Raw genomic sequence first — 19208 nt, forward strand, 5'->3', positions numbered from 1 at the left:
CAATTCTTCAAGGATTTGCTTTGAAGAGCTTTTGACTTCAGCGAAATTCCTTCGAGTCTAGACTAGCCCTCGCATGAATAATTCGAGGCGTAAACTAATACCGGCTTAAAATACGAGATATGTAATGTGGATCTAGTGAAAAGAGGTAAGTACAAATCAGCGCAGGTGAAAAAGGGTATAAGTGCCATATAACACTTGCACCCTTTTTCGCCTGAGCTGCGCGAGACTTGTACTGACTTGTACCCCTTTCTACTATTCACAGAGTTAATGCTTCATAAATACAGAATCCTTGGAAATTCTCATCCAGACGAAATTATAATCTAGATTTAAGTATATCAGGTGTTAATTACTTTAATGTGGGTGTCGTTAGGATCTACACTGAGAGAAAAGTACAACAAAAATACATTTAGAATTACAAAAATAAACTTAATCCGGGGACAAGGAGAGTTAACTAATAGGAACAATAGTTATTTGTTTTACAAGGGGGCAAAGTTGTTGTTTAACCGCTCGTGCTGATATTGATACCCGAGCAAGCGAAAGATTCCAAAATTGAACCACGAGCGTAGCGAGTGGTTGGAAAAATGGAATCTTGAGCGTTGCGAGGGTTTCAAAGCACGAGGGTTAAACAAAATTTGCCCCCGAGTGAAACACAAAATTTTTCACCACACCAACCCGAAGCAAATATTAAATGTAAAATATCAAACAAAATCAAACCAAATCAAATCCAAATGAATGTTATTAAATATTTATCATCCAAAATCATCATTTAAAAGTCAATTCTACCAGCAAACATAAGAAAACAACTCAAAATTTGCATTTGATTACTTTGCCTCACATGTGGATAAAATGCAACTTTGCTATTCGTTTTTGAAGTGCAAAGTAATTCTTTCCGAGCTGGTGTGGTGAAAATTAACTTTTGCAATTTCTATTAGTTCTTGCAATTTCTATTATCTGTTTGTTGAAATTATATTTGGGATTACTGAGCTGTTTGTAGAAATAAATAAACTTTACAGAAATAGTGAAACGTCCATAATTATTACTAAAACTTCATTTTCACCACACCAGCTCGGAAAGGCTTACTTTGCACTTCAAAAACTGATAGCAAAGTTGCATTTTATTCACATGTGAGGCAAAGTAATCAAATGCAAATTTTGAGTTGTTTTCTTGTGTTATCTGGTAGAATTGACTTTTAAATGATGATTTTAGATGATAAATATTTAATAACATTAATTTGGATTTGATTTGGTTTGATTTTGTTTGATATTTTACATTTAATATTTGCTTCGGGTTGGTGTGGTGAAAAATTTTGTGTTTCACTCGGGGGCAAATTTTGTTTAAGCCTCGTGCTTTGAAACCCTCGCAACGCTCAAGATTCCATTTTTCGAACCACTCGCTACGCTCGTGGTTCAATTTTGGAATATTTCGCTTGCTCGGGTATCAATATTAGCACGAGCGGTTAAACAACAACTTTGCCCCCTTGTAAAACAAATAACTATTTTTTCCCCCAATACAGAACTGTTTTTTAATTCCTGGTGATGATTTTTCTCTCAGTGTATTTCATATTTCGAATTAACATTTTATTTAAAAATATCATTTGATATTTACCACAGTCGCTTTTCGGTGAAGGAAAATACCGCGAAACGCCAATTCTTGGGATTAGTTGCCAAGTGGACCCCAGGCTCCCATCAGCCGTGGCTAAAATGCCGGGAAGACGCGAGGATGCTGGTGTATTTACAGGAGGATGATGATAATGTATTTACATTTCATTTGCAAAAGAGCAGATACGTACTGTCATACACGGTGTAACATGAGGAAACCGAATAATTTTAACCACGCATTTCTGAGATCAAAAGAAGTAAAAAATGTAATATGAGTTTAGGTCAATTTCGCCAAAAAAAATTTTTTTTTTGTTTTGTTTTTTAAATTTTTTGAATGTATTTGTACATAAGAAATAAATGTTATTGGTAAACTTGTCACTTAAAATTGATTTTTATATTTTTTTTGTAGAACTTACTTTATGCAAAGTGTTACTTGTCACTTTTTGACATCTATCAATAAGGATATTTAGACTACGTCCCATAGCAGCAACATCACCAACAAAAAGGCCTTTTACGCTATGTAAAAATAAAAACTTGTTTTTTTAGGGTTCCGTACCCAAAGGGTAAAACGGGACCCTATTACTAAGACTTCGCTGTCCGTCCGTCCGTCCGTCCGTCCGTCCGTCTGTCACCAGGCTGTATCTCACGAACCGTGATAGCTAGACAGTTGAAATTTTCACAGATGATGTATTTCTGTTGCCGCTATAACAACAAATACTAAAACCAGAATAAAATAAAGATTTAAATGGGGCTCCCATACAACAAACGTGATTTTTGACCAAAGTTAAGCAACGTCGGGAGGGGTCAGTACTTGGATGGGTGACCGTTTTTTTTTTTGCTTTTTTTGCTTTTTTTTTTGTATTATGGTACGGAACCCTTCGTGCGCGAGTCCGACTCGCACTTGCCCGGTTTTTTTTTAAATTAATAATATCTCTGAAACTAGGCGAATTTCAAAAAAGTTTATAGGACATTTTTGTCTCTAAATATGATCAGGAATACGCTGTTAAAATTATTCGGTTTACTCATGTTACACCGTGTATATTGGGCGACACTATTGTGATAATTACAGTATGCACCCCTTCTTTAAATAAATTACAGCTAGTCCAAAAAACATTGTCCACACTATTAACTGTCAATTCACAACCTAATTGCAAAGACATTAAGATCTACTGATGATCAGTTAGCGTTAGAACATGCTAGAATCTGTCTGTTATGGGGTCACCGCCTCCGACTCACATTGACATAACCAATTCTGGCTCCGGTCCAACTGTTGTCGCAATGGTGACCATGCAGGCTGGGTCAATGGCCACGTTGCCTAGAACTTGACGAATTCTACTCCACATTGTGCAAATTGTACATGAATCTAGTATATAACTGGATCTGGCCTGAAAGGTGGGGAAGTGACTGAACAGGATAGTCTTATGTATTTTTCAGTAGGAGTAGCAGCGAAAGAGCTATTAAATATTGTTTGTCGTTGTCACAGTATCACATTTTATTTGTTCCCCGCTGTAAATTTAGTATGGATTATGGTGGGCAACAAATAAATTCGACCAATCATAGTGTCTCATTGTGTATGTTTTGTCCCTCACGGAGGCACGCGTATACCACTTCTTTAGGATCCTACCTTCTATGAAATTTTGTATGTTAGATGCTCAACTAATCTCAACTTCTTAAGTTACCATCGCCCACACTGTTATGGCTCCTCTACACGATGGGCCAACGCCGGCCACTCCAGGGGACGCATTTATGCGTTAGAGCGAGCAAGTGATATTGCTATCCCATTCTACCGCATTGCTGCGTCCCTTGGAGTGGCCGGCGTTGGCCCATTGTGTAGAGGAGCCGTAACAGTACCTTACGCCTTTTGTAACAAGCAGGCATCGTAAATTTTATAGCATTTTCGGTGCAGCGGAGTAGTTAAAGTCAAGTCGTCAAGTTAATTTTATCAAAAGCAGCCTCATTGATAGAAATTGTGCTATAAAATTACCAGGTACCACCCAAAGTAAGTAAATATTCTTTATTGCACCAATAATTATACATTTTACATACATGTAAAACTACAAAGTAAATAAAAATAAACATTTATCACACGAAAAAATCCTTTTCACCCCAAGCCAGAACATTATGTAAATCCAAGGGATTTGTATAATGAGCTGCAAGCAAATTAAGACCGTAATCGCTAAAGGTCAGAGTTCATTTTCGCGTAATGAGAAAGGTTACTTCTAAATTCAGCATCAATTTGGATTACCTTGGCATTTGCTGTAGGCAGTTATCGTTACCTATCACACTGGATGCGATTCGCACGTCGCTCGAATGTTTGAGCGAGACAACGCTATGCGTGTATTATAGCGACACCCCCGGTCGCACATCGGAGCGACGCGCGAATCGCATCCAGTGTGATAACCGCCTACCTTAGCATTTGCTGTATTAATAAAAGATGCGTAGAATAAAATGAGCTTTAATGTAATATATGCAAAGACTATTATATTTGATGATTTTAGATCCGGTGAGTGAATGTTTGTTTCGCAGGGAACAATTAAATTAATATTTAATGGACAACGTTAAGTTAAGTACAGAGATGTTTAACCTTTTCCAAATAGCACTGCAATAACATGAATGGCTGTCAATAGCCCCAGCTATTACGACTATGAGTAAAATAAAAAAGTAAGTATAAATTTGTCAATATGTAATTACTTAAGTTTGTGTGTGTAGTACTACTATCATTAGTTGTAAGATTGTTTTGACAACTCCAAACATTTAGCTTAGATGCTAATGGTATGTTAAGGTTTCCACAATCCCCTAACACTCGTCAAGTCACCCGCAATCCTGGCAAAGAACCCGAAAATCCTGACATGTCAGGGGAAATCCTGATGTATGGCAACCCTACTTTCAGCAGAGCCAGTGTCAAAACCAAGTAACAAATATGCATCATTCAACACAATCAAAGCAAAATGGCAGAAAGTTGCGCATGATCGGGCGTGTTGCCTCCCTGTCACACTTAGGTACGAATTTAGAAGAGCAATAGAGTGGTAAAATGTCGAACGTGGTACTTGGAAGCCCTCACCCTCAGGTGGCACGCTCTTGTTTCGAAGGCCAAGATTCTCTGAAGATCGCTGAGCCATTATAGTTACTGAGTTCAACACAATCACTGTAACCCCTGTGCCAAACAGCCATTCAAGTCGTACATTCCAGTTACTTGCCGGTCCGCTGGCTCGAGGCAAGTTCGCAATGTTCGCATACATTGTTACACAATTTCGCAAGTGCAAGGTCGAGGCGGCGGGCGGTTGAAATAAACTGCGCGGATGTTGTTGTTGCTTACTGAGCCGAATACGACGAACCAGTATAACGTAGAATTCATATAAAATCATGGTATAATAATATACTCCGCCTGGTACTCTCTTCCCGTCTTTTCTAAGTCACCTGACTGACACAAGCCTACGTCATCATGCGACAGCGCTATATGATAATATGCGGTAGCGCTATGTATATAGTGGCCATGTTATTGTGACGTAGGCTTGTGTCACTCTGGGAAGAGAAGACCGTGTTTTATTAGACTATGTATAAAATACAACTTGAGCGCGTTTTACAGGCCAATTCGAACGTGCACTGTCATCAAACCGATATTAAAATGGTATTGGAAACGTATCAGTTAGCTCTAATTTGCGCGTTCATTTCGGTCAGACTTGTGCCCGAGCGAATGACAGCTAACTGATATGAGCGGCTACCGCGAAAACCGAAATTCGCAAATTGCGGGGATCTTTCTCTTTTACTCCAATGAAGGCGTAATTAGAGTGACAGAGAAAAATCCCCGCAATTTGCGAACTTCGATTTTCGCGGTTATAGCCATGATTTCATTTCAATATCATTCTAATATCGGTTTGATGTCAGTGCACGTTCCAATTAGCCTGTTACTAGAGCAGGGCCAAAGGAGTCCGAACAAAGGGCCTACCGCGATCGACGTGTTGCCTCTTTGTTGTACTTGTAAATTGTACGTAAGTGTGACAGGGAGGCAACACGTCGAACGTGGTTCGCGGTATGCTCACTGTGGCAACGTCTTAAAACTGGGTCTCTTGTGTGTGCTGTTTGTGACCGGGAGAAAATTCTTTTACTTGGCTTGTTTTTTGTCTGGAATTAGGGTGGTGCCTTTTGCCTGGATTTTCCATTTCTCCATGTGGCAACCCTGGATAAGGTTCTCAGTCTCGGTAACATTGGTTTAACAAAATGATCGACTCGCATGGTAACTGGAATACGGGGTCCGTGATTATTTCGCGATCGGACATTTTAATGGGCGCGTTTCTCGCGCCACTGGCTTGGAAATTCGTAGTCAAATAAATATACTTGACGGATGGCACCAGCAGCAGGCAGCATGGGTTTGTACACAGGATGGCGGGTGGGCGTAGTATCTCAATGTATTACTTCACAGCTAACTCAGTATGCTACCAGTGCATGAAATAATCTTTCGGACTTGTCTCGGAAGTGCCTACTAAAATATCTAGTCGCTATTGGGATGTATTTGGATTGCACTCAAATAAAAGGATCGCATAAAATCGTTCAAGTCTTTATTTAAATCAAGCTAGGCCGGCTCCAACCGTACACCTCTGACCCGAGAAGATTTAATTCCTTCTCAATTGGAGAAGGGTATCCCAATATGGGACCGGCAACAAACTCGGCGGGACACATCTTTTCAAAACAACACTTCTTCTCTTCATTTTACAAAGGTAAGCTTCTAATCACACGTAAGAAATCAAAATAACACTTGGAATAAAACGCTTAGCTAAATGGTTAAAGAACGTTGGATTCTATAAGCTTTCAGAAAAATCCTTCAGGTATAAGCCTTCAAGAACGTGGCGAATTAGGCACGAGGTTGGCTAACGTCCGATCTCTAGCGCGGTCCGATCAAGTCTGATTACGGAGCCTCACCGCTCCCGCCTTTTAAGTCAAGCAGGCACACCTGCTCGACCGGTCCACCAACATAACGGCAAAACTACCAACTCGTGCCTACCTTCACCCAAGAGAACCCTCTTGACGTTCCAAAGCCTTCTACCTGTCATTTTAGTTCAACAACACGCCAATAGATGGCGTTACTCTCTACGCAACATTATGAATTTCGTTACAACCCAGTAATACGTAGCCAAACATTGCTAATCGACTTTATACAGGCGTCTTTAACTATGAATTGTAACGCTGCAATACGTCCTTCTGGAGTCACGCTCCGACATACTAATTATTGCAAATTATGCGTGAATCCGGACGTTCGGGCAGTTTCCTCTTAACTTTTTTAAGTCAAAGTATGCATAATACCTACTATCACTATTTGAGTCCTTGCGAGAGAAGAATCTAATCTTACTAGTCTTCTTTTCCAAAATTGATTTTGTAAAAAGACCCTAGATTGTAAGTTAAGCCTTCTACACATAGGCCGCATCTAAATCAAGTGCGGGGCGGTTCGGGACAACTCACTCGCCGGATCCGGCGATTCTGGCAGTGTGCCAAGCAGGCATTGTGACCCTGACTGCGTCACAATAAATGGCCCGCGTCATGTTATTTATCACCAGATGGCAAACTAATGGTGCAAGAGAAGATGATAAGGCCTGCGAAATTACCTAGCACTTACTCCGCCGCTAGGACTTTCCTGAGTTTCCTGTACCGACTAGTTCGACATCCGCATCCGAATTAATTAATTTTATGCGGATGTGGACGTTGAAAATAATGCAAAAAATCCGCGGTGGCTGTTGCGGTCCCTGTTTCAAAATCTCATTTTATAATGAAAGTGTAACTTCGATTGCATAGCGGCTGCTAGGTTCATGTGACTCTGAATAAGTAATCATATCCTTACCTTAGTGCAGTACGCGCATCCGCAGCCGCCGATGACGGTCACCTTGTCGGGAGCGGCGTCTTCCAAACAAAGCTTGCAGTTGACCGGAGCGGCTGGTACGAAGCCCCCGCCGGCGCCGTCCAAAGAATACCTGCAAGAAACAATGGTTATAGATGCTCAATTGCTCAATGCTGTCTTTACCATAAGGACACACGGGGCCCGTGCCCAGGGCCCCCATTCTCAGGCGGCTCCGAAGGACACACATCAGTAACAGTAACAGTATACTACCGATAATAAATAGAAGATCATAGTAGAAAAATGTTAGTTTAATTCGCTTTCTTTACTTTCCAAAAGGGCCCCAAATTCTTATGTGCCCAGGGGCCCCAGCACTGTTTAAGACAGCCCTGTAGATGCTTTTGCTATCTCACAGTTACTATTTCAAGCAAATATGATGGCATATATTCTTTCTATCGGTACAGAGCGGTATCCCGCCAGCTTTCGCCGACGCCGAGCTCACGAAGATCTGCCTCCACTCTGGACCGATCAAAGTGGCGTGCTCTTGTGTTGGAGGCCATGACTCATTTTGGGTCACCGCGCCAACGAAGTAAGTAAGTAGTAAGTATATTCTTTCTATGCCGCGGTGTCAAATAGGGAGGGGGTTAGTACTACCTTTCATTAATTTTCCCTCAGTGGCATTTGGCATTGAGCATAGCATTTAACAATGACAAAACACAATCACAGGTTTTTATTGACAAACGATATGCGAAAATGCCATTGTCATTTTAGGTGGGAACTAGGTTGCCTTAATGAAAAGATTTGTTCATGGCGTGTAGCAATTTTGTTATTGCTGCATGTATAATTCCAACATGGTGGAATTAGTTTTATCAATTTAACGTAGCACATTAAACTAAATATAAAGCTAGTAGGTACTGATATGTTATATTGGCCTCAGTGAGGGAGCAAAAAATCCCAAGCGCGTTTTAAGAGGCTTCGCGAGAAACCATAATTTATTTGGACATAATAATTAGCATCTTCAGCACCTCTCAGTGTTGCCAACTTGGCATAATTGATGCCAGATCTGGCATATTTTTTAGCATAATTTAGTCTAAGCCAAGTTTGCACCAAATTGGCAGCAACAATATGCGCCATCGCCTTATGTGGTTCATATTTTCATATGAATTTTGACTTTTGTGGACGGATGGACGTCGACGGATTATATAAAGTTGGTCAAGCAGATCTTGTCAGTAGAAAAAGGCGGCAAATTTGAAACATGTATGTGTTTTAAGTATCTAATTCCAAGTTGACATTTTAGCATTTTTTTTTAGCATTTTTAAAAAAAACTTTGGCATAATTTTGGCATAATCTAGACATAAGTCTAGCATTTTTTCAAAATCCGAATTGGCAACACTGGCACCTCTTCAAAAGAAGCATCATACCTACGAGGTCTGGTCAAGGACAGGCTCAAATGAGGGAATATTGCTGATTAGTGCTTAAAGATCTTATAGTATACAATCAAAAAAGCTTGTGACTCCCTGCAAAGGGCAGTCCACACGGTCCTCAACCCTGAAAGAGCAGTGAAGGAGGTTTAACAATATACTCTAGCTTTGAAACAGTTAAGGTAGTAATTTAGCAGTAAGAAGCGTGTTTTTGAGTGGAGTACACTTTTCCGGAAGCTCATTGATACAAAGAAGACAGCAGGCTCGGAGAACCGTTCTCGAACTCTCTCTGAGTGTGAAGAAGCGTGTGAACCAACGAACACACGCCGCTGTCGCTGATAAAGAAAATTTTGCAGCTGTAGTCCGTGGGACCAGTTTGCGGTCTGAGCTGTGACTTGCGTATCATTTACCTGGATCCGGCGCCAGCCAGGGACAGGAGCGAGGAGCATCGGGAGCAGACGGAGGGCGCTCGAAGGCGGTTGTGGGCGCGGATCGGCTCGGTGACCTTCTCGCGGTCGGTGAGCGCGAGCACTGTCGAGCATTTGCGGAGACCTGGGGAGAAAGAAGAGGGTTAACTATGTGGACGTTGGTACGGAGACTAGGATGCCAATTCGTATGTTCAAAAACATACAGTCAGCTGCAGAGAAAAGTGGAGAAAACATCTCTTTGCTTAGAACGCACCATAGAATCAAATCGAAATTAATACAAATCGTATCTGGTATCTACTACTGTCGCCTGTACCAACTTATAATACCTACACGGCACACGAAGAACACAAGTTCATTAGCGCCCCGAGTTAATGGTGTTTACAAATATCGCACTTAGGCGAGATGAAATATCATTCCACGTAGGTATAAACAAAACTAGGCACAACTGTAACAAGTCAAAATAGACTGTAAAAAGTATATGATAAAGTACAAAATCCGGTGATAAATATGGTAGGAGCACAACATAACTTCTTGGGAGAAAGGAAGGAGACAAAGGGGTTTGGATAAAAGTGATGAAGTATGGGCGATGAAAGGATGGAGTCGAAGTAAAATTATGTCTTTAGGTATGTGCTACGAACAAGGTATTGCAATTTAGGTGGTAAACTATTGTTTTACCTCTATCCGTAACATTTGTAACTTGTAATTCTTGTAATTCTAGCCGCACTTTTTGATAGTAGATCGAAGAGCTCAATCCGTTATAGAGTTAGATATTGTCATATGAAAATATGGAATATCCTGACAAAATTACGGACGACATCCTACAAATGCTGAAATTTCCGGACGATAATTTTTCGAAAATTGACCCAGTGGGCCACGAGACCCTTAACTCGTCACCATATGCTGTAGCTACAGCATAACCTTCCCTATCTTCTGTCCAATACTAAACATTAAGCTAACTTCTAGTAGTGGTCAGTTGAGGTTCCTAAAAACCCTGACACTCGCTTAATCCCGCGCAATCCTGACAAAGGACCAAAAATCCTGACGTGTCCCGAGAAATCCTGACGTATGGCAATCCTAAGTATACATCCCATATTACTTAGGTACTACAAGTGACATGGATTCATGGACAATAAGGTAATGTACTAATGTATATTAATATAGTGGACCCTTAAGGCCTATGCACACCGGCTGCGTGTCCGTGACGTGCACGTGTGGGTGCGGCGTTGTAGTATACAAATCCTTATGAGAGACGGCACACCGCTTGCGTGACGTGTGCGTGTGCGGCTCCAACATTTCAGCGCACGCACACGCGCACGTCACGCACACGCAAGCCGGCCTTTAGTGTGAAAGGGTGTACTTAAGTTCCACGTTACACTTATGCCCCTTTACACGTAAGCTGCGCGAGACTTGTACCCTTTTTTACTAGGTCTACAGATATAACACTTAACCTAGTGCATCGAAAGCATCTAAGAAGCTGCATTAAGCGAAGGCGAGCGGGTTAATTGGCAATCAACCTGGTTGCCAAGTTGACTTAACTTCGTTTTATTGAACACCGTGTGAATTACGACTTGCCGCTTTAAACGTTCACACGTTAAAGCGTTTTGTGTCTAATGTCTTTGTAATAAAGTCGGTTATACGGTTTTCTTTGTCTATAATGCGAGTTTCATTACATTGCGGGTTTTGATAGGTCGGTTGAATTGGACGTAGTCAAGAGTCCGCAATGTAGCTAAAATCGCATGCGAGTTCGCGCGCCGTCTAAATCAGCCCTAAAGTTAAGAGACAATTCTTATACCTTATTGCGAAAACACAAGCAGGGCTCGGAAACCGTTCTCAACGCTCAAACCGGTTTCGTTCATTTGCCCGGGAACGAAATGGATTTCGTTTCCGTTTGCGGTTACCGGTTAAAGAACTGTTCTTTTGAAATAACGGTTTACACCAATTACGTTCTCGTTTCGTTCTTGAGGAACGAACTAAACCGGTTAAATTGAAAACGTCGCAGCAAGATAAAATGAGTATTATTATTTGTAACCGGCAGAATATCAGTGCTTTCCTCGAAAAAGCGAAGCGTATCGCTGCGTAGGAAATGTAGGAATCATTTTGCGTCCTGCAGTACGCTGTGTGTGCCGAAATATGTTTTCTTTTTGTTTATTGTTTTTTTATTACTTTTCTACTTATTAATTAATTAGTGTATGTTTGTTACATGTTTTTTCCTGTTTGTTAATAAATAGTTTCCGATGTTTTATTTTATAATTTTAATTTAATATTTTTATTATAGCAGCTTTAGAATGATTATAGAAGAAGGTATTATTAATTATTTTTATTATTTATTAAAATCAACCAATTATTTATTTATACAAGAAAACGAATTAGTTTTATGTTTGCCACCATCAATTAGCCCATCTGCTTGAAAATAAAAAAAAACCGGCCAAGTGCGAGTCAGACTCGCGTTGCAAGGGTTCCGTTCGTACATTAGAAATGTAACATTACACAATTTTTAACAATGTATTTTTATGTGAAACGTGAGTGTAAAACCCGTAGGGTCGGATCAAAAACTAAGTAATTAAGTCCGACTCACGCTTGACTGCACATTTCTAAAATGTTTATCCTAAAATTATAAAAAATATATATTTGGATTCTCACAATGAGCTCTTTTATTTGATACATATCGACGCCCGAAAGCAAACACGTCGTAACCCGCAGAAGGTCAAAAAAAAAATTATTGCATTTTTGCCAATACGATGAAAAATGGGGAAACTAGGAACACAAAAAGTTCTCGTTTTTCTTGAAATGTACTCAGCAAACACGCAGTAAATAGCAAAAAAACTGAATAATTTAAATCATTGTATTTACAGCATTTTTAATTCCATATAATTTATACTTTTGTCATTTACAACCTCCGTTGGTTTGACGCAAGTGTAGGTTACTACGTGTTTGCCGCTCATGAATGTGAATGTCTTGCAGTTACGCTATTTGGTGGGAAATAATGTTTAGTCGAGTAGTGGTTTAACACAAATTCACACACTATTAAAATATGAGAGACATGTCTTTTACTACGTTTACAAGGATCAAGTAAAACTAACCACATAATAATTACTTCACTGTTGTAGGAGGTTTAAACTTCTGCGCCTTATTTCGTTTTAACGCGGCTATCGCGGCCATTACTTGAACGTTTGCGCCGTCGCTCAGTGTAGTTCGTCGCTCAGGGTGAAAGTGAGTCGACGTGTTTGTAATCAAGTAAAATATTACGGGGATTTTGGATAAAGTGATTATTTTTATTTAAGAACGAATGTTTTTTTTTCAATTGTAGCATTTAAAATTGCAATATTTACGGTGTGTGTATCGATTTTATGGTTTTATGGGACTTAAATTTTTGGTCTTATGGTATCTGATGAAAGTTTGTTTTGTCTAAAGTGGACTTTTATTTTATAAGAGGATGTAGAAACCACTTTATTTAATCAAACGTCGTTGTTATACTTTGGTTAGATTTTGATCTTCCATTACGTTATGTCTTTTCCAAAGTGGACTTCTTATTTTTTAGTTGGTTCTAAAATCATATATGTATATAAAATTGAAAAACCAAAACGGGATAAAAAACGAGGGAAGAAGCGAGATGGCGCCTTACAAATTTCTAAAAAAGTTTTTGACCCGTTTCTCGAATACGACGCACGTATGATAAGAAAAAACTGTTCCAATCAATTATCTAAATATGAGAATAGAACTAGAGCATAAAAACTATCGCTTTCTATGCGTATTTAATTTACAATAAGGAAAATAAATTTTCATAAAAATCTTCATTTTACGACAATCGGCCATTTATCGGCAACTCTCGGTTGGTTTTGTTTGGCGGTGCTACAGATTAGACCAAATTATCCGTAAGTTAAACTAACCTAAATTATGTTTTTCATGTTGGTATACAGTTATTTCGGAGTTTTTTTACACGAAGTAAAATAAAAAGTGCTGTCAACCTCAACCTTAGTCCATAGCCGAGTGACTAGTGACTATAACGAGTGACTCATGCCATTTATGACTTTATCAATCAAATTAATATTATTAATAATTTGTATTTTGTTGTTTTAAAATTCTTTTTGAGTTAAATTATTCAGAATGACTTTCATAGCTTCGGCAAACATTGTCATTCGTTCTGCCGAGATAGGCCAAAAATATAAAGTTGATAGCATGTTGATAGCAAGTTATAACTTAGGTAGATAAAGTGCATGTTCAGATATTTTTGAGCGACCAGATGAAAATAAACAAATCTAAGCCAAATATCGTAATATAACTTTGTTGCCATAGAAATAAGGATCTGTTCCGATATAGTGGCGAAATATTGAGAGACCACAGTGGCTCGGACACTGAGAGAATGGGAGAGGATCGTGCCGAGAGCGTACTAGGGACAACGAAATGGGAGACGCCCGATGGACGTCCTAGGTACGGCTGAAACGACGTAGTTGCTCAAGACCTGCTTAACCTCGGCCATGGCGACTGGCGAGAGTTATCGCAACGCAAGACCGAGAAACATGGCGTGATCTGGTGTCGGAGGCCAGGACTCACTTTGGGTCGTTGCGTCACCGTAGCCGTAGTAAGTAATGTTAATATCCAGAAAGGGAAATGGGGACTACGTTTGTATGAAAAGGCGATTTATGGGCGGTGGTCGTCCATATTATTCTTAAGGCGGAAATTAATCTAATTAAATTTTTTGCAACTAGGCTTATAAAAATAAAAATGTATAATAATTTTATGTTGAAACAAGTTTTAAATAAATACCCACGTAGATGAAAAAATACAATCTTGCCTTTTATCAAATCACATAATTTTTTGAGAATTTTGCGAATTAAGTTATTTATTTAATGGCTACAATTAAATAAGAAATCCCTATCACAGTTATAAACCCTGGCAGGGTTGAATACATAATAATGTCGGTATTTAAATAAATATAAGACAAACTATTTCATTTACGCGAGCGGAGCTGCGGGCCCGTCTAGTAACATTATACGATTTAATTATGTTCTTGAAAATTAAACAAAAGTTATGTGTTTTGTTTGGTCTTAAGAATGCTTTTATTGATTTTAATAGTTCAAATCATCATAATAGATGTGTTATGTTCGTTTATGAATCCCGAAAACATCTTCACATTTTATAAGTATACATTTGAAATGTTGTGCAATTTACTTTAAGATGCCATTAAAGTCATTTTTAAGGGTGTGGCAAAATTTTTGGCAATACATTTAATGCATTCTAAATTGCTTACAAAAAGAAAAAACCGGGCAAGTGCGAGTCGGACTCGCGCACGAAGGGTTCCGTACCATAAAGCAAAAAAAAAAACGGAAAAAAATGCAAAAAGAAAAAGGTCACCCATCCAAGTACTGACCACACCCGACGTTGCTTAACTTTGGTCAAAAATCACGTTTGCTGTATGGGAGCCCCACTTAAATCTTTATTTTATTCTGTTTTTAGTATTTGTTGTTATAGCGGCAACAGAAATACATCATCTGTGAAAATTTCAACTGTCTAGCTATCACGGTTCGTGAGATACAGCCTGGTGACAGACGGACGGACGGACGGACGGACGGACAGCGAAGTCTTAGTAATAGGGTCCCGTTTTACCCTTTGGGTACGGAACCCTAAAAATACTGTTACAGCATTTTGTTCACCCAAAATTTCTAACCCACAACGTTTACGACTTTATTACGGATTTTGTCATATTCAGGAGGATTACTGCGTTTTTTCTGTCCATACAGATTTTAAGGAAATGCTATCCCATACATTTGGTACTGGCATTTACTACGAGTTTACACACTGTATAAAAAAGATCAAAACGTAGTAACCCACAAAATATGGTCTTGTAACAACTTGCGGCTAAATTTATTTGAATGATTTTTTTTTTATTTTGAATGTTGCATCCAATTTTGAGTTAGTTATGTTAATAAACAACGTAGTTATGTTTTTTTTTTCAAAACTCGAATAGTTTTTCGTCTCTGGTGAACAATTTGGTTTTTGTGGGTTACTACGTGTTTGCTTTCGGGCGTCGATATCAACACGATTTAGTTTGAACTTTTTTATTTTCAAATTTTCTATGTTTAAAATTCGTTTGTTTACGGTACATGTCCGTCTTTGGGTTACAAAATGATCTTCTTTTTAATTTCAATGGAACATCTGGAATTTATAATATAAATCTATGCTAATTGGTCATATAAAAGGATTAACAAAATTCAAAATGAATATCTATAAACAATAAATAATTTGCACGCCAGCGTGTCAGCATTGTTCGCTTAATGACGTCCACCAACATTTAATATTCTTTTTTATTTGCATACAAAATGCAAGGAGGAGAGGAGGAGAAGCTGCTAAAACAATTCAGAGCGTTATATCCTTTCAGACTAGGATTATCAAAAAAAATGTGTACCCACTTATTTTACTTACAGTTGTCAGAATCGAAAGTATATATCGGTCTCTTCTTCATTCAAAAATGGTTGACTGTCCGGAACATATTTACAACTTTGTGAATCCATTTTAAATGTAACAAAACACCACCAACACCAACAGTCAAAACTCACACGCCCAAAAAGTATAAAAAAATAAACAACTCAGTCAGCAAGCAGCACCGTCAAGTCAACATCAAGATCGACTACTTAGAGCGGGTAGCCGGGTAATGTATTAATATTGTAGACGGCTGATATTAACCGGTATTATATCGTTCCTCGAGAACGAAAACATTTCGTTCTCTCAACTAACCGGTTAGAAGAGAGAACTAAATTTTAAAGTTCGCGTTCCATCAATTAACCGGTTTATTAATGAACGAAATAATATAACGGTTTATGAACGATATTAACCGGTATATCAATACCGGTTCCGAGCCCTGAACACAAGGTCGAATGCTGGCCAGTTAAAGAGTGTTTTACAGGATTGAAGATAACTTGAGTAAACTGAGATATAAATATAACCCCCTTTTGGAGTGCTACGAGTATTACTTACTGAACAGGCGGAAATACTGGGTGAAGTACTCTGCCCTCCTAAGCCGAAAAGCGCTATCTCAAAAACAAATGATTTTGAAAATAGAATTCTCAGTTATAGAAACTAAAGTATCAATTAGCAATGCATTTTCTTTTGAGATAGCGCCACTCGGCTTAGCAGGGCAGTACTGAAGTGTGAAAAACTGATTAAACAACTTGTGATATAGCCCATACCCACCCCATACCTAAATACAGTTTAGTAATTTTACTAACGAAAATTTTACTCCTAAAATGTAATAAAGCCTAAACACGACATTTACTACCTGCATTCGAGTGGAATATATAGCTTGCAGAAGCTCTGACAATCTAGAGCGCCTTATGGTCACCGGTAAAGTGGCAGGAATAAGGCCTCGTGGTCGGAGTCGGAAAAGAGAAAGATCCCCGCAATTTGCGAACTTCGATTTTCGCGGTAGCCCCTCTGTCCTCTGCCTCGTGGAGAGCCGTGATGACCGACATCTCCAGGCTTAACGCCATCAGTAGGGCTAATATGGTCGGCTCTTTATCATTTGTCACCATGCCGGTCACGTTCTAACAAATATATGTAAGTGCGAAAGTGACGCATGGAAAGACAGGTGCTAAAAATGTGACCATGATACCGCTGCTCTAATGGCTCCTCGACACGATGGGCCAGCGCCGGCCATTCCAAGGGACGCAGCGCAGCCATGCGGTAGAATGAGATAGCAATATCACGAGGCAGAGGACAGAGGGGCTACCGCGAAAATCGAAGTTCGCAAATTGCGGTTATCTTTCTCTTTTACTCCAATGAAGGCGTAACTAGAGTGACAGAGAAAAATGCCCGCAATTTGCAAATTTCGATTTTCGCGGTTATAGCCCAGAAGCCAGTGGAGAGAAGCCATTTCGAAACTTCTTCGAAGGACTCACGATCCTCAGTAATAAGGGAACGACGGAGGAGGATATACTCGTAGTTTTGAAGCGTAAAAATACCAAAAATAGTTTAATTACACAAATAACAGGCTTTAAAACAATATACATACATACATATAAACGTGATTGGTGTTTAAAATGTTTAAAAAAACATTTTTCTGTTTTATAAAAGTAAATATTTCATTGAATGCCTACGACATAAATCGCACGCCTTTTTTTAATACATTGTCAAAGCAGAATATTACAGCTTGAAAATTATAGTTATTTTAAAATTTATAAATAAGACAAATATTTAAAAAATCCATGAAGCTAGGCGATAATTATTTGCAGCCAAAAAAAAACCTCACGTTTTGAATCAACGTGAAAAATCTTCAATTTCTCACCCGGACTTTGTTCTCAACAATGACAATGCCTCTAACTTATTTATAATATATGACATCATTTATCATTATCAACAGGTGGCTGAAACAATCGCATTGTACGATGTGAGCATAAATATGTACACAAGACTCACAAGTGTGCAGCTGTTTCTGGAAAAAAGAAAATCATCGATCTCGAGTTCTGGGCCCTATTTCACCAACGTGACAGGTGCGACATTTGTCGACATCACTGTTACTGACGTCACAGGCCTCCATAGGCTACGGTAACCGCTTACCATCAGACGGGCGGTGTGGTTGTTTGCCACCAACATGTTAATTAAAAAAAAACTACTTATTTTGCGAAGCTAATGACAATTGTCACAAGAAATACGACAATCGTCACGAAATTCCGACACAGAACTCATTTGCCGTCGAGAATTACCGAAAGTTCTTTGAAATCTTGTGACAATTGTCATCATTATTATCATAAACACCACAAGAGAAATACCTGTTTTTTGCCGATATAATAAAGTTTTTTTAAGTAATACAATGATGGTGACGAACAGGAATACGGCCCACCCGATGGTAAGCGATAACCGTAGCCCATGGATGGCTGTGACGTCAGCAACAATGAGACTTGTCGAATTGTCGCACCTGTCACGTTGGTGAAATAGGGGCCTGTTGAGTTGCGTTATGATAAAGGACACGATTTAGGACCTAAAAGGCTCGGCACGTTTTTTTTATCCCAGAGTCTCTTATAAACGAATCAACTTCTTCTTTAGACTCAAAAGACTCTTAGTCCCTACCTACACTAATTTAGATACCTAAAAATAAATGATATTCTAAAATCTCACCTTCAAGTAGCGGCTGCGGCTGCGACAGCACTGAGTCCCGCGACGCAGCCCTGCGGACAGGCCGGGCGGGCCTCGCCAGAGACTTTAGGCCTCCGCTGAGGATCAGTTCTAGCGCCCTAGCTCCGGGGCCCGTCGCGCCTGCTCCCAACTGCGGACAAAGATGTCATGGTCAATTATAACGGTCACTAGAAGACCTAAGACCATGAACCCTACTCCTAGGAAACTAGAGCTTAGTATACTAAGAGCTAGCGACGAAAATGAAGATATAATTTTGTTAACAATGAAATCCCCCTAGTTTTAACTACAGGCCTTTGGAGCTCTCTAACTATTGCACGCCTTGAAATAGTTGAAATTATTTTAAAACCCCTGTCCTCCTCTGTCCTCCACCGACGAACAACGTAAAGGAGTTAACAAATCAACTAGACAGATTTCATTATTGTCTAAATTTTAGATCTATTTCTAGGGCTGGGTATCCGTGATTTATCACAATTATTATAGTACATAGTTCTAGATTAATAGAATGACACAGATTTGGCTAGTTCGCTATTACGTGCGTGGTTTCTTCTATAGTTCGTTTATTTTAGCATTAGAAAGAACTTGAAAGAAGGTAAGCGATCATGACATGTCTTATAATTAAAAATGCTTTTTAAAAATCAGTAACTATAACTTATGAAAGCAGAATAATATAAATGATCGTATTAAATTCATAATTGTTACATATTTACCGTCTGATTTTTAAAATGTGTTTTTCAATAAATAGTTAAAACGACATCAAGATTGTTTACCTTATTTCTAATGCTAAAAAAACGAACTACCTATATAACAATGA

At 39.1% G+C, this 19208-nt stretch overlaps 1 protein-coding gene across 2 annotated transcripts in view; it reads right to left on the reverse strand.

Annotated features, from left to right (window-relative positions):
* LOC134668747 (E3 ubiquitin-protein ligase RNF144A) overlaps window positions 1-19208 on the reverse strand; it is a 203904-nt gene that overhangs the window by 110372 nt on the left and 74324 nt on the right. For both annotated transcript variants that reach the window (XM_063526196.1, XM_063526197.1), the window contains 3 exons: window positions 18380-18527; window positions 9254-9395; window positions 7429-7558 (listed from right to left, as the gene is read on the reverse strand). In XM_063526196.1, the coding sequence (XP_063382266.1) occupies window positions 7429-7558; window positions 9254-9395; window positions 18380-18527 (420 nt within the window). The remainder of the gene's footprint in view (window positions 1-7428; window positions 7559-9253; window positions 9396-18379; window positions 18528-19208) is intronic.

The sequence above is a fragment of the Cydia fagiglandana genome, chromosome 11 (genome assembly GCF_963556715.1).
Source record: "Cydia fagiglandana chromosome 11, ilCydFagi1.1, whole genome shotgun sequence".
NCBI classification, from domain to species: Eukaryota; Metazoa; Arthropoda; class Insecta; order Lepidoptera; family Tortricidae; genus Cydia; species Cydia fagiglandana.